This window comes from Garra rufa, chromosome 1 (assembly GCF_049309525.1).
Source record: "Garra rufa chromosome 1, GarRuf1.0, whole genome shotgun sequence".
Classification (NCBI taxonomy): Eukaryota; Metazoa; Chordata; class Actinopteri; order Cypriniformes; family Cyprinidae; genus Garra; species Garra rufa.
The window spans coordinates 39,391,285-39,406,386 of record NC_133361.1 but is presented as its reverse complement, the minus strand read 5'-3'; the positions used below and the strand labels follow the sequence as shown (position 1 = coordinate 39,406,386).

The following is a 15,102-nucleotide window of genomic DNA, read 5'->3' as shown; positions in this document are numbered from 1 at the left end:
TGCACAGTCATTCCCCGCACATTATCGCGAGGTCGTCACGATGACGTCCAAATGAGAAGATGTTAATAGAGAATCCATATATAGGGGATAAAAGGGAGGCCTCAGATAGCCCAATAGATGTTCTGTTTTCATTCCCAGAGTTAAAGAGAGCATTAAAAAATACTAAGGCTACAACCCCGGGTCAAGATGGAATCAGTTATGTCATAATTAAAAAGTTAAGTGATGAGGCGTTGGAAAGAATTCTGGAGTTTTACAATAGGGTATGGAGGGAGGGGGTGTTACCCCAAGGATGGAAAGAAGCATTAATAATACCCATAAAGAAACCAGGTAAAGATCCTAGCAACCCCTTAAATTATAGACCAATTGCTCTTACATCTCATTTATGTAAATTAATGGAAAAAATGATTACAAATCGACTAAGGTATAATATGGAGAAAAATAATTTTTTCTCTCCATTTCAAAGTGGATTTCGACTCGGAAGAGGAACAATGGATTCAATCATTAACTTAGAATCAGATATTAGGAAAGCTTTGATTAATAAAGAAACAGTTGTAGCAGTTTTCTTTGATGTTGAGAAAGCTTATGATATGTTATGGAAAGAAGGTTTGTTGATTAAATTAGATCGGTATGGAATAGGAGGTCGGTTATATAATTGGATTAAAGAGTTTCTAATGGAAAGAAATATTAGAGTAAAGGTGGGGGAATATATATCAAGGAAAGGAATTATTGATAACGGAACACCACAGGGTAGTGTCATTAGCCCTTTATTATTTATAATTATGATTAATGATGTATTTGCTACTATAGAGAGAAATATTAATAAGTCGCTGTTCGCAGATGATGGAGCTCTGTGGCTGAGAGGGAGGAATGTCAGGTACATTGTTAATAAAATGCAGTCAGCCTTATTAGATGTTGAGAAATGGTCCCATAAATGGGGTTTTAAATTTTCTGTGGAGAAAACCAAATATATTTTCTTTACAAATAAAAGGACAAGTATAGATTTAAAGTTGCAGTTATATAATAAAGAGTTAGAACAAGTTAAAGTGATAAGATTTTTAGGTATGTGGTTCGATACAAGGGTTACGTGGAGTATACACATAAAAAGATGGTGGAAAAATGTAAAAAAATTTTGAATGTTATGAGATGTATTTCAGGTTGTGAGTGGGGAGCGGATAGAGTGTCACTTAAAACAATTTACTCAACAATGATAAGAGCGGTATTGGACTATGGATGTATTGCCTATGGATCAGCAGCTAAGACACAGTTAGGAAAACTGGAAAAGATTCACTCACAAGCTTTGAGAATCTGTTGCGGGGCTTTCCCTTCCTCTCCAGTTCCAGCATTGCAGGTTGAGATGGGGGAGTTGCCAGTTCATCTAAGAAGGATGCAACTACTATTGACATATTGGGCAGGTTTAATAGGACAAAAAGACAGTCACCCGATAAAAGGTTTGCTTGAGGCAAGTTGGGAACATGAGAAAAAGCAAGTTAATAGCTTTGGTTGGATCATCAAGGAAGTAGTGCGTGAGATGGAATTAGATGAGTATGAAGTTATCCCAACAGTAATCCTACCAGCAATACCTTTATGGATTTTACCTCAACCAGTTATAGACTTAAGTTTATTGGAAAAAAGACAGGTGAAAGCACAAGAGTTACAAGAGGCAGAGTTGACAAAAGAGTATATCGGGAATAATTACAATCATTATATACAAGTGTATACAGATGCATCTAAGGACCCAAATGGCCAGGTGGGAATAGCATACACCATCCCAAAATTAAAAGTATCAGGAAAAAAGAGAATTTCTAATCAGGTATCAGTGTTTACTGGAGAATTGCTAGCAATTATGACAGCAGTGACTACAGTATATGAAATGGGATTAAATAAAACACTAATATGCACAGATTCGAGTTCAGCCTTATTATGTTTGGACACTCAACAGTCTGAAACCAGACAGGACATAGTCTTGGAGATCCTTCAGTTATTGAATAGGATACATCAGGAAAAAAAGGTAGTTCAGTTCTTGTGGGTTCCAGCACATACAGGAGTGGCGGGAAATGAGGAAGCAGATCAATTAGCAAAACAGGCAGCAGCAAAAGAAGGTATAGATATGCAAATTTTGTATAGTAAATCTGAACTTAAGTCAATAATTAAAAAGAAAATAACAGAGAAATGGCAATCATATTGGGATAATGAACAAAGAGGCAGGCATATGTACTCAATACAATCATCAGTAAACAGAAGTAGGAATTCAAGAGGGAGTAGAAAGGAGGACTGTATTCTTTCAAGACTAAGACTGGGACATACAGGACTTAATGCAACATTAAATATAATAGGAAAACATCCAACAGGGTTGTGCGACTGGTGTGGAGTCAGAGAAACAGTAGAACATGTTCTCATTTATTGCAATAAATATACTGAGGATAGAAGGAAAATAATTGAAGAACTTCAGAAAAATGGTGTGCAGGAGTTAACATTAAAAGAACTCTTAAATCCAGTAGGAAGTGATAATCTATTAGTAATATTTCTAAAAAGGACTCAGTTAATTCATAGAATATAAAGATTATTATTATTATTATTGGGGTTATTATTAAGACCGGTAGAAGAGTATTATTATTATTATTATTATTATTATTATTATTATCCCTTGTCCCTAGTCTGGAAAGGACCTGGGCTGTAGATGAAGGAGCTGAACACGCAGCAGCATCGAAAGGCCGGGTCCTGAATAGTCTGGGATGAGGGTAAGTATAAGTATATAAGTCTCTGATCCATTGACCACTGTAGATGGCGGTAATGCTCTATCTAAGAAGCGAGCCGCCAATAAAAACGAGAAAGAAGAAGAAGAAGACGTCCAAATGAGCGTTACCTGTTCATTCTAGTCAGCGTTGCGTACATCGTTTTTATTTTACAAGGATTATTTGATATAGAATCGTTGGGTTCCCGCTTGTTGTGCCACAGTTGTTCGGTCTTTGGCCTGTAACGGTTCTACTTTTGTTCTCTCCCTGAGCGGGATCACAGAGGTACGTAGCACACACGTTACAGGAGCTCAATGAGCAGTTAGCATGCTGTACTGAGAAATGGTTCTGTTAGCACACAGGACAAAGTTAGCGCACTAAAACAACTCGAACGCTTTTATACCAGTAATCACGGAGGGCATTCAGTGTTTGTTATATAAACACTCAAAATGAAAGCGAATCAACGGGTTGTGGTGTGGAGGAAGCATTAGCAGTACAGAAGGCCTCGGCCTGTTGCTGGTTTAAGACTGTATTCTTCATCTTATGGGCGCGATACAGTATCTGTGTATTAAAGTACAGTGAGCTGCCTACCTAGACAGCATTTTAGGCATAATATGGGATGTTTGATGCCGTTAGTGTGACTTTAATGCTGTCGAAGTAGGCTGCTTAGTAGGTTTTGGGATCCCCAATAACTTGGTGGGGTTCATTTTTATAGCTTGAGCACGTTTCAACATATGTTTGATGAATTGTGTACAACACACCCTTCTGTAAATTACCTCTGCAATTATTAAACAGCCTAGACTTGATGTGAATAATATCACTGCGCTGTCTCGATTTAAAATACAGAACTATACTGCTTTACTCTCCATATTGGTGTGGTTTTACAGCCAGAGTCCTGTCAGACAAAGTGCTGAATCTTTCTGTTTCTAGACAAATGCTGTTAGTAATTCAGCACATTAAAAGATAAAATGTACATTACCAGTCAAAAGTTTTTAAACGGTAAGGTTTATGTTTTTTTTGTTAAGTCTCTTCTCCTCACCAAGCCTATGTTCATTTGATCCAAAGTACAGCAAAAACAGTGATATTTTATTTTACATTTTAAGCATCATTACTCCAGTCTTTAGTGTCACATGATCCTTCACAAATCATTCTAATATGTGATTTGTAATGTTCTAATTTGCGGTTAAAGAAACATTTATTATTATTAAAAATATTTAAAACACATGACTAATTTTTTCAGGATTCTTTGATGAATGGAAAGATCCAAAGATCAGCAATTATATGAAATAAAAATCTTTTGTTGATCAGTTCATCAAAGTGATGATAAAGACATTTATAATGTTACAAAAGATTTCTATTTCAGATAAATGCTGTTCTTCTGAACTTTCTGTTAATCAAAGAAACCTGACAAAATTCTACTCGTCGGTTTTCAACATAATAATGTTTTTTGAGCAGCAAAAAAAAAAAAAATTCAGCTCTGAAATCACAGGAATACATTTAATTAAAAAAACTAATGAAATAGTTATTTTAAATGGTAAAAATATTTCAAAAGTTTACTGTTTTTGCTGTACTTTGGATCAATAAATGAGCAGAAGAGACGTCTTTTAAAAAAACATTAAAAATCTTACTATTCAAAAACTTTTGACTGGTAGTGTCTTTAGAAAGCCATTTGTAATAAAAGTAGTGCTGGGCAGTGATTAATCACGATTAATCGCTTCCAAAATAAAAGTTTTTGTGTACATAATATATGTGTGTGTACTGTGTATATTTATTATGGATATATAAACACACACACATGCATGTAAATAAAAAAAAATGGTGTTTATATATTAAATGTATTTATATATAATAAAATGTATATGAATATAAATATATACATGTAAAAATTTCCTAAATATATACACTGTATGTGTTTTCACATATACGTAATACATAATTATACACAGTACACATACATATATTATATAGCTTAAACAAAAAATGTTCATTTTAGATGCGATTAATCATGATTAATTGTTGCCCAGCACTAAATAAAAGTAATTTCATATAGGCAAATTTTGCATCAGGGTGTAATTTGGAAAAATGTTGCAAATATGCAATTCTGGGAATTTTGGGGCTTCACTATTTGACAGTTTAAAGCAACAAAATATTTGTTTCAAGCATGTTCTAGATCATGCAGATATATAGTTACATTAATAAAAACATATCACAGAACAGCTCAAAAAAGGCTGTAAAAAAAGAAAAAGAAAACCTAATGCCAAGCGATGCATTTTTCCTAAGCCCCTATGTTCAAAATCTCAGGGCATATACGCATTTCACAGTCACTAGGGAAATTGAAATTTGAAACATTTTTAAATGTACACTTAAATTTGATACCAAAAACCTAAGAATTGTGTTCGCTGGCTGTCACATTTCTGTGGCTTTAGCAAGCTGTGGCATATAATAAGCAAATTCCTTATAGTTATACCCCTATTTAGTGAATGTTATGCATAATTAATTGTTTTATACAAACTTAGCTATTCTGCTAGGGTGAGGATCTCTAAATAAAGATCAATTCACTCAAGATTAAGTTTGATTGTCATTTCTGTTAAATCTGTTTTTGTTGCAATCTGATGAGTTTGTAAACAGAAACTAATACTTCTGTTATTTTAATTCCATGTAGCTTCTTTCCTTCTCTATTAACTGTTTACATGTTTAAGTGTTCTCTAGAAAAGAAAAAAAAAGAAAAAATGAACAAAATCATAATGCTTTTTATAATTTAGCCAAATATATCAAGGAATGACAAAAAGCATTTATTATTTGTCTAATGGTTTCTACAAATGCAGAAGGTGCCGTAGTGTCTCCCAACACCACTCATTTATTCTCATTATTCATGTAGCAAATGCTTTTATCCCTGGCCACTTAAAAAGTAGCAATGTGATATGCAAAATTGTTAAATTCAGTGCTTACTCATGAGTTCTCATGTTGTGTCTGGCCTCTCAGAGCAGAGATGTATAACGGTATTGGGTTGACCACGCCGCGAGGCAGTGGCACGAACGGCTACGTTCAGCGGAACCTGTCCAGCGTACGCACCAAGAGGAACAGGGATGAGCGTGGAGGAGAACGGGATGAGAAAGACAGAGAGAGACTGGAGAGCCAGCTGAACAGACAACCTAATGCTGATATCTTGGAGCACCAGAGGAAGAGACAGCTGGAGGTGAAATGTGCCGAGCTGCAGGACATGATGGAGGAGCAGGGGTAAGACGAGAGAAAATATGCTAAAATACCTTCAAATCGGAGGTAATGATCTGCATATAGAGAATGTGGACTTTGTATTTTCTCAGTGACTTCTGAGCAACATGTCAGTCAGTCAAGTATCCAAGCGCAAAAAATAAAAGTTGTGTACCTTATTACTCAGCTCCATAAAAGTTGAAATATCTGTGCGATAAAAGGTTCAGTGTGACTGAATATTGTTGTCAACCTGTGTGACAGGTATTCTGCAGAGGAGATCGAAGAGAAGGTTAACACCTTCCGTTTGATGCTACAAGAAAGAGAAGAACCTGCCCCTCCTCCAACAGAGAGACCAGCGTGAGTATTACTTCAGATCATTCAGACAGAAATTAAGGCTTTTATTTAATGGCCCCCATTCATGTTTTGCTTTTTCTCACAGTGTGACTGAGACTCATGCACTGGCAGCTGCTAACCAGCAAAAAAATGACCGCCTGAGAGAAGCGTTCGGTATCAGCTCTGACTACGTTGATGGCTCTTCCTTTCATCCTGACCGGAAGGAGCGAGAGAAGGAGAAGAGGGAGCAGGAGAGGCTGGAAAGAGAGAAGCAGCAGCAGCAAAAGTACCAGTGAGTAAATGGAGGGGAGATTAAAGGGGTCTTATCATGAGAAATCCCTTTTTTCCTTTTATCTTTTGAGATAAGAGCTTGATGTACTGTGAAATGTACTGTAACTTTCAGAAGTCCAAACTTACATGTGCTCAGTACTTACATTCTGTTCTGTCTTTCACTCATTTTTTTTTTTTTTTTTTAAGGATTATTGTATCTGATAACTCTGATTCATCTCCTGAGCGAAAAAAGAGCCGGAAGAAGAAGAAAAAGAAAAACAAGGGCAGAGAAAGGTAAACTGTTACTGGAGAATGGAGAAGCAATTTCAAACACTTTTAGCATGAGTTAATAAGATATTAGTATATTAATAATGTATTATCAAGAGAATAATATATTAATGAGTCAAGTTTCTCTCTTGTAACAGCTCTGAGAGCCCCTCACCATCTTCTCGACAAGAGAAGAAAAAGGACAAGAAGAAGAAAAAGAAAAGGTTTCATTTAATGCCATTAAATAACAAAATTCTTGTAATTCATAGGGGAGACTGGAGTAAGATGCATTAATTGGCTAAAATTATTACACCTAAATATATATTTTATTCTATTTACTTATTTATTTATTAGTCAATCTGGAATATGTGAAAGATTTCAAATAAAAAGTTGAATGTAAGTGGGAATTTTGCATTTGTAAATGGTGGTGGTGGTGGTTTTTTGAATAGTATTACTATTAACTGAGATGCTCTGAGGCGAATTGTCCAAGAGGCTAACACACTTTACCCTACAGCTGCATTTTGAGAAAGATGCTTTATTTAATAATTGTTAACCTTGTAATGTTAGCTGTTCATTGCTAATTCACCAGCATTTTTAATATGTAGATCTGGATTTGCTTGAAAATATATATATTTTTTACCTTTCATGTAGAAAATTTGCTTGAATGTTTTAGCATTAAAAATGACAAGTTTGAAATGATTCTTCATCCTTTTTTTAAAATGCCTTAAATGTATGCATTTTTGCTTTCAGGGAGGAATCAGTGAAGAGTGACACAGAGAGGTAGGTTTTCTCTTCCTCATCACTGTCGTTACCTTTGATTAACTGTATGTACCATATATTTAAATGTTATCATTTGTCTTACAACAGTTCATCAGATGACAGAGAAACAACCAAAAGAAAGAGAAAAAAGAGTGATGATGAAACTTCACCTCCCAGTAAGAGCCGAAAACAGCAGAGTGCGTCCTCCAGCCCAGCTCGCAGGTATCATTACATTAAATGCACACTACGTGACTTTTTATCATATTATAATATGCCTTCAGATTTTACTCTTTACATTTATGTTGACTGTAGCTTTTTCTAATAGCAATTGCAAGAACTTTTTCCACCTTATAAACAATTTCTCCTATTAAAATGTGTGAAATATGAATGCTTTTAAGCATTTGATATGGTGCAGTTTATCAAAAATGTTCCTAATTAGTTGTAAATATGTATGCATGACTTTTGTTTTCAGCCAATCTCCTCCAAAAGGGAAACCGCAGAATAAATCAGATTCTCGTCCAGATGACGGGAGGAAAGGGAGATCCCCTGACAGAAGGCGGCGTGGCCGTAGTGCGGAAAGTCCAAAAAGGATGGAAGTCAGAGAGGTAATGCGTTGTTTTTGGCATATATATATATATATATATAATATATGTTAAATATAAATGTAAAAAGTTAACATATTATGGTGTCTATTCTATTCTACACACAGTCCACAATAAATTACAGCTGAACAAAATCGGATGGTGCCTTCGGGCTTTGTTGCATTGTTTTTTTTTAGTGCCTTGCCAGAATACCTATAAATATAGTATGTCAAGAAAAATATAGTCCAATTTCTCAAGACCCCTGCATTGAACTTGTCATGTAAACACCTTATTCATGGCCTAGTTACACAGGCCTTCCTTGAACCAGATTAGCCAAGCAGTTGTTCAAGTTTTTTAACTCTATCCCTAATTCTTTGTCTTTGCCCATTTTAGAGGTCACCAAGACGCTCAAGAACACCTGAGCACAGCAGAAGAGACAAAGGCCGAGAACGTGAGCGAGAACAAGTGCAAGAAAAACCCCAAAGAGGACGACACAATGACTCCTCACCATCTCCTCCACCAAAACAGCAGCGGGACAGACGACCACGGAGTAGAGAGAGAGAGAAACCGCCTCAGACAAGAAGACATGACTCCTCTTCACCGTCTCCACCACGCAAGCAGCAGCGAGAGCTGCTACAACGAAGCGAAGAAAAAGAGAAACCCTCTCAGCGGAAAAGACACGTCTCTTTGTCTCGCTCTCCGTCTCCTAAACAGCAGAGAGACAAGAACCGAGGGGACGATGAGAGAAAGAACAAAGGTCAAAGAAGACATGACTCATCCTTGTCCCCCTCTCCTTCTCTACGTAAAGACAGAACGAGAAGAGGACACAGTGGAGAGAAAGACAGGGAAAAGGAGAGACATGAGGACAGAGCGAGGGGCAGACAGAGGAATAGCGATAGAGATGCAATTCCATCTAGTAGAAAAGATGACAGAGGAAGGGAGAGTGATAAAGGGAAGGAGCAAGACAGAAACCGATCAAGTGACTCCATGTCTCCTGCTAAGCTTTCACCTTACGCCAACGGAAGGCAAAGAGAACGAGATCAAGAACTGGAGAAGGAACGAGACGAACAGAGAGAGAAGGACAGAAGACGGGAAGAGGAGATGAAAGAAGAGGCTTTGAGAAAAGCCAGAGAGAGTGAAAGAGAAAAGGAGAGAACCCGCAACAGAAGAGAAGTGTCTCAATCAGACAGAAAGTCCTCCTCTAGCGGTCAGCCTGAGGACAGACGAGGTGCCAGAGGAAGTGAGATGGAACAAGAGGTGGCCAAGAAAGACAGGAGAACTGAAGAGGACAAGAGACCGGAGAGAAGCCCTCAAGACCAGAAGGAGAAACAGATGCAACAGGAAAAGCCCGGGAAGAAAGACAAAGCAAAAGCTGCGAGCAGCAGTAGTAGTAGCAGCAGCAGCAGTAGCAGCAGCAGCAGTGAGAGCGACAGTGACAGCTCCTCGTCGTCATCTTCATCCTCCTCCTCTTCTTCTTCATCATCATCCTCAGAAGATGAAAAGAAGAAAAAGAAAAGTTCAAAAGACAGCAGTACTGCTGGAAAGTCTGTTTCTAATGCTGTCATAGCTCAAGCTATTGCACGCCGGGAGAAGGAGAACCGAGAAAGGGTTGGAGACAGTGATGAAGGCAGAAAGACGTACCCTCCCACACAAAGACAGAGCTCACCTCCTGAGCCTCAGAGAAAAAGGGATGATGCTGATAAAAGACCACGAGACACGGAGCGAGAGCGGAGACCTGGCCAATCCTCGTCTCCTTCCACAGGAGCCAAAGACCGGGATCGTGGAAAAGAGAGGTACACTCCCACTGAGAGTTCAAGCCCGCCTCCTTCGCCCCCTCAGAGAGGCCGGGACAGAGGAGCTCCAAGTGGGGACAGGTACACACCTTTAGACGAAACTAAATCTCAGAGCAGAGATCGAGGAGGTGAGCGATATACCCCACCAGAGCTGGAACAAGAGTCCTCACAACCCTCGCCTGGCAGAGGAAGAGATCGGCAGACTGACCGAAAGAAAGGCGCTTCACCTTTGTCTCCGAGGGGAAGAGGAAGGAACGACATGCAGCAAGTCAGACAGACGGTTTCTCGGCCTTCACCAAAACGCACTCCGCCACGACAGTATCAGGACCCACAACGCTCACGTTCTCCCAGTCCGAGGCGAGGAGCGAGGCGACTATCGCCTTTTCGAAACTCACCCCCTTTCCGACGGGAGCGCAGCCGGGAACGCCTCAGAGACCGAGAGAGAGACCGATTTAGGGCAAGGCCAGCGGACAGAGATCGTTTCAGGGAGAGGAGAACAAGAAGCCCAAGTCCTCCGTACAGGTTAGTCAGGGTACCAGATTTTGGAAAAGTTAAACTCATTTTCCATAAATGGTTGCAGTAGACAATCTGTGCACTTGGTTTTTTGCGTGTCTTACCAGGCTTTTTCAAATATTTTTTCTTTTATTATGATCGCTATATTATTTTAGTGACTAAATCTGCACAATTTGATCAAAACCTATTTCAGGAATCATCACATGATCCTTCAGAAATTGATTTGGTGCTTACGAAACTTTTCTTATGTAGAAAACTGTTGCTGCTTAAAGGGATAGTTCACCCAAAAATGAAAATTCTTTCATTAATTACTCATCCTCATGTCGTTCCAAACCCATAAGACCTTCGTTAATCTTCAGAACAAATTAAGATGTTTTTAATGAAATCCAAGAGCTTTCTGACCCTGAGACGTTCAAGGCCTAAAAAGATAGTAAGGACATTTTTAAAATAGTCCATGTGACATCAGTGGTTCAACTGTAATTGTATAAAGTTACAAGAACAGTTTTTGCGAGCAAAGAAAACAGAAATAATGACTTTATTCATCAGTTTCTTGTCTTCTGTGTGAGACTTCGCCACACATTCATGAGAGTGCCACCACATATGCGTGTTTTGCTGCTGACGCAGGAGCCCGTGTCTGACATAGCTGTACATAAAACAGTCTTCTGTTTTATGTAACAGGCTATTACTGTCATAGGAATAACAATAATATAAAAAGGCTGTTGTTGTTGTTATTATTATTATATTCTAATTTGTTTGGCTTCCTATTACACCAGTGTGAATGTAATTTAGACAGTATACCACAACTAAAAAATTGGGAAAGTTTTCTTACTTAAGTTTCTCACTTAAGTGCATCAGATAGAAGAATTTAACTTTAAAATGTACACATTTTTTTTTTTTCCATTTATCAATAATATCGTACCATGAACCATATCTAACTAAGAGAAATGTTCTACCTTGTTCCACATCACATGCATGCATCATGGTACTCTCGTGAATGTGCATCGAAGACTGACGTGGGAGAGAAGAAATTGTTGAATAAAGTCGTTGTTTTTGTTTTCTTTGCACTCAAAAAGTGTTCTAGTAACTTCATGGACTATTTTAATGATTTTCTTACTACCTTTCTTGGTCTTGTAATTGGTAGTTACATTACTGTCTATTCAGGATCAGAAAACTCTTGGGTTTCATCAAAAATATCTTAATTTGTGTTCCGAAGATGAACGAAGGTCTTACAGGTTTGGAACGACATGAGAGTGAATAAATGATAACAGAATTTTTGTTTTTGGGTGAACTGTCCTTTTTAAATTGTGTAGCTGGTGGTTTTATTTATAAATGAAGTTTATAATAAAATGTGTAATTGCGGTTATTTTCTCTCTCAACACCTAGGTCTCGTCGTTCACCCTCTCCTCTACGCAGGCACAGAAGTCGTTCACTATCGAGAGAAAGAGAAAGGGAGAGAGAGCAGGAGAGGAGGAGGAATCGGGAGCGAGAGAGACAGCGTGAACAGGAGAAGGAGAGAGATCGAGAGCGGGAACAAAAAACGAGGGCGCCACCCAAATATCCCACTCCTCCACGCCGCTCTTCATCATCATCCTCTTCCTCCAGTTCATCATCTTCAGCCTCGCCCCCTCCTCAAAGACAGATGAAGGCTGCGAAGTCTACAGAAGCAGATAAAGACAGATCAAGGGAAATCGATGAACAGACAAAAAATAAGCAACCAGAAAGGAACTCGAAACATCCGTCTCCCTCCCCTCCTAAAGACACCCGTCTCCCTACCAACCAATCGCATCATCGCTCCCGTGAACGTCCTGTCCGTTCTAGATCACCAATGACCAACCAGACACAAAGCAGGGATCTACCTGGTGACCGATTAAGAGACCAGTCCCCATCATCTGTCCATGAGCGGCACCACGAACCATCAAAGACTGCCGTCAATGGGAAACCAGAGAAGGAGAACTCTGGCCAACAGCAGAAGCAGAAGAGAAGTAGCTCGAGTTCTTCTTCCTCGTCGTCGTCCTCATCCTCATCGTCCTCTTCATCCTCGTCATCATCCTCATCAGACAGCTCAGACTCCGAGGCAGAGAAATCAAAAGTGTAAGCGACCATTCATTTTGAATTAAATCCATTCAGTTCAATAGATCCTTCGTTTACTCTTCCTTTTCATGTTTGTTTTTCCAGGGGTGTTAAACCAAGTACAAATAGAGATGCTGGCAAGACAGCAAAAGGCAGAGCTTCTTCGTCGTCATCTTCGTCAGAAAGTGAACAAGAAGAGAAGACAAAAAGGTACAATATTTTTGGCATTGGAGACAAAGGAGAAGTTCACTTCCAGAATTAAAAGTTACAGATGCTTTACTCACCCCCTTGTCTTCCAAGATGTTCATGTCTTTCTTTCTTCAGTCTTAAAGAAATAGTTTTTTGAGGAAAACGTTTCAGGATTTTCTCCATATAGTGGACTTTTATAGTGCCCACAAGTTTGAATATCCAAAATGTAGTTTAAATGCAGCTTCAAAGGGCTTGAAACGATCCCAGCTGAGGAAGAAGAGTCTTATCTAGCGAAACGATCGGTTATTTAAAAAAAAAACAATTTATAGACTTTTTAACCTCAAATGCTGCTTGTCTTGCTCTGTGTACACTCTGGTTCATGGCAGTTAGGGTATGTCGAAAAACTCCCATTGCATTTTCTCCTCCAACTTCAAAATCCTTCTACATCGCAGTGTTTGCAGTCCAAGTGCAAAGAAGATCAAATGTCCTTTACAAAAAATGCGATCTAGGGCGATTTTGAAGTTGGAGGAGAAAATGAGATGGGAGTTTTTCAACATACACAGAGTATATGCAGAGCTAGACAAGGCAAGCATTTGAGGTTAAAACGTATATAAATTGTACTTTTTTTTTTTTTTTTGAAGGAAATTACCAATCGTTTCGCTAGATAAGACCCTTCTTCCTCGGCTGGGATCGTTTAGAGCCATTTGAAGCTGTATTGAAACTGCATTTTGGAAGTTCAAACTCGCGGGCACCATTTGCAGAGAAATCCTGAAAGGTTTTCCTCAAAAAACATAATTTCTTTATGACTGAAGAGAGAAAGACATGAACATCTTGGATGATGAGGGGGTAAGTAAATTCTGTAAATTTGTGTATTAAAAGTAGACTTGTCCTTTAAAATTAATTGCATCATTTGCTGCTGTAAAACGCTGACTCTTTGAATAATTTCCTTTGAACTCTGCAGTCCACCACGGCCCAAGAGAGTGCCAGCAGACTCGCTTAGAGACTCTAGGTCACTCAGTTACTCCCCTCCAGCGAGGCAACGAAGACCTGCCCATTCTCCACCCTCTCGACGGTCAGTTCTGAACAGATGTACATATTTTTACTGTCGTTTTCAAACCGCTGTTCTTGCTTAAAGTTCATCTTAATTTCTGTTTTCCATCAGTGGTCCAAGCAGGAAGTCGAGAAGCAGATCTCCAGACAGTCGGCGGAGGAAATAAGTGAAACCTTTGTTTGTTTTCTGGACTCGCTTATCTGACTTTCACTGGACTGAATCATCTCCGTATCATTTGGATGAGACTAGAAATGTGACTAGTTGTAATGGTGAGATTTTCACTGTTAGTGGAGGAAGGTCTCTCGAAACCTGGTTCTTTGTAACTCGTCCCAAAAGGGAGGATTTATTTTTACTTTTATTATGGTGTAATTAATGTTTAAAAAGAGGCCAGCTCTCAACAACTATCGCTCTGTGCCAACAGATGCTGGACGCTATTTGTATACACACGCATACACCTAAACAAACAGAATCACACGTGTCCAGTGGTTTTCTGTCTGCTACATTGTTCTGAATGTAGATGAATGTCTGTAATTTGGTGATCAGAATGGACTATGTTCTGTTCCTGCGTATGTGGACAGAGTCTGTTCCTTTTTGTTTATTTGTGGAGAAAAGAATTATGAATAATAAAATGGCAGTAGAATCTTCTTGTCTGAACATTTAGTTTGTAGTGCTGAAGAAGCTGATGCTAAATACACAACACTTTGGAAACTGTATATTGACAGAGGTTTCTATATTCTTTACAAGTAAAGTATAATTTTTAATTCAAGAAAAAAATAGATGATGGTTCCACTTAATATTTACACTCCTTGAGAAAAATCAACCTGACAGTGGCATAATTAGAATTGTGTTTAGGCTATAATCTAGATGTTATATTAAACAGGAATTGGAGAAAAAACGTTTAACATTGAAACGGTTACTTTAACTTTAATAAGAGCTATAAATGTGACTGGACCACAAAACCAGTCTGTTGTAGCAGTAGCCAGCATTACATTATATGTATCAAAATTATTGATTTTTCTTTTAAGCCAAAAATCATTAGGATATTAAATGAAGATCATGTTCCATGAAGATATTTTGTAAATTTCCTACAGTAAATATATCAAAATGTAATTTTTGATTAGTAATATGCAGTGCTCAGAACTTCATTTGGACAACTTTAAAGGTGATTTTCTCAATATTTAGATTTTCTTTTGCACCCTCAGATTCCAGATTTTGAAATGGTTGTATCACAGCCAAATATTGTCCTATCCTAACAAAGCTTATTATTCATCTTTCAGGTGATGTTTAAATCTCAATTTCAAAAAATTGACGGTTATGGCTGGTTTTGTGGTCCA

The 15,102-nt window shown here is 38.3% G+C and overlaps 1 protein-coding gene across 1 annotated transcript; it reads left to right on the top strand.

Moving 5' to 3' along the window:
* Window positions 1-1,153: 1,153 nt before the first annotated feature.
* On the top strand, window positions 1,154-14,412 carry srrm2 (serine/arginine repetitive matrix 2). Its single transcript, XM_073840172.1, has 14 exons — window positions 1,154-3,017; window positions 5,715-5,969; window positions 6,204-6,299; window positions 6,382-6,567; window positions 6,753-6,839; window positions 6,971-7,036; window positions 7,563-7,592; window positions 7,680-7,793; window positions 8,044-8,176; window positions 8,546-10,467; window positions 11,842-12,549; window positions 12,634-12,738; window positions 13,679-13,789; window positions 13,880-14,412. The coding sequence occupies exons 2-14, from the start codon at window positions 5,722-5,724 to the stop codon at window positions 13,932-13,934; spliced, it is 3,861 nt and encodes a 1,286-aa protein (XP_073696273.1). The 5' UTR covers window positions 1,154-3,017; window positions 5,715-5,721; the 3' UTR covers window positions 13,935-14,412.
* Window positions 14,413-15,102: the final 690 nt, after the last annotated feature.

Coding starts and splice junctions, on each gene's coding strand:
- srrm2 (XM_073840172.1), top strand. CDS start 5,722: ATGTATAACGGTATTGGGTTGACCACGCCGCGAGGCAGTGGCACGAAC. Junction 10,468..11,841: donor AGCCCAAGTCCTCCGTACAG/GTTAGTCAGGGT, acceptor CTCAACACCTAG/GTCTCGTCGTTCACCCTCTC. Junction 12,550..12,633: donor GAGGCAGAGAAATCAAAAGT/GTAAGCGACCAT, acceptor TTGTTTTTCCAG/GGGTGTTAAACCAAGTACAA.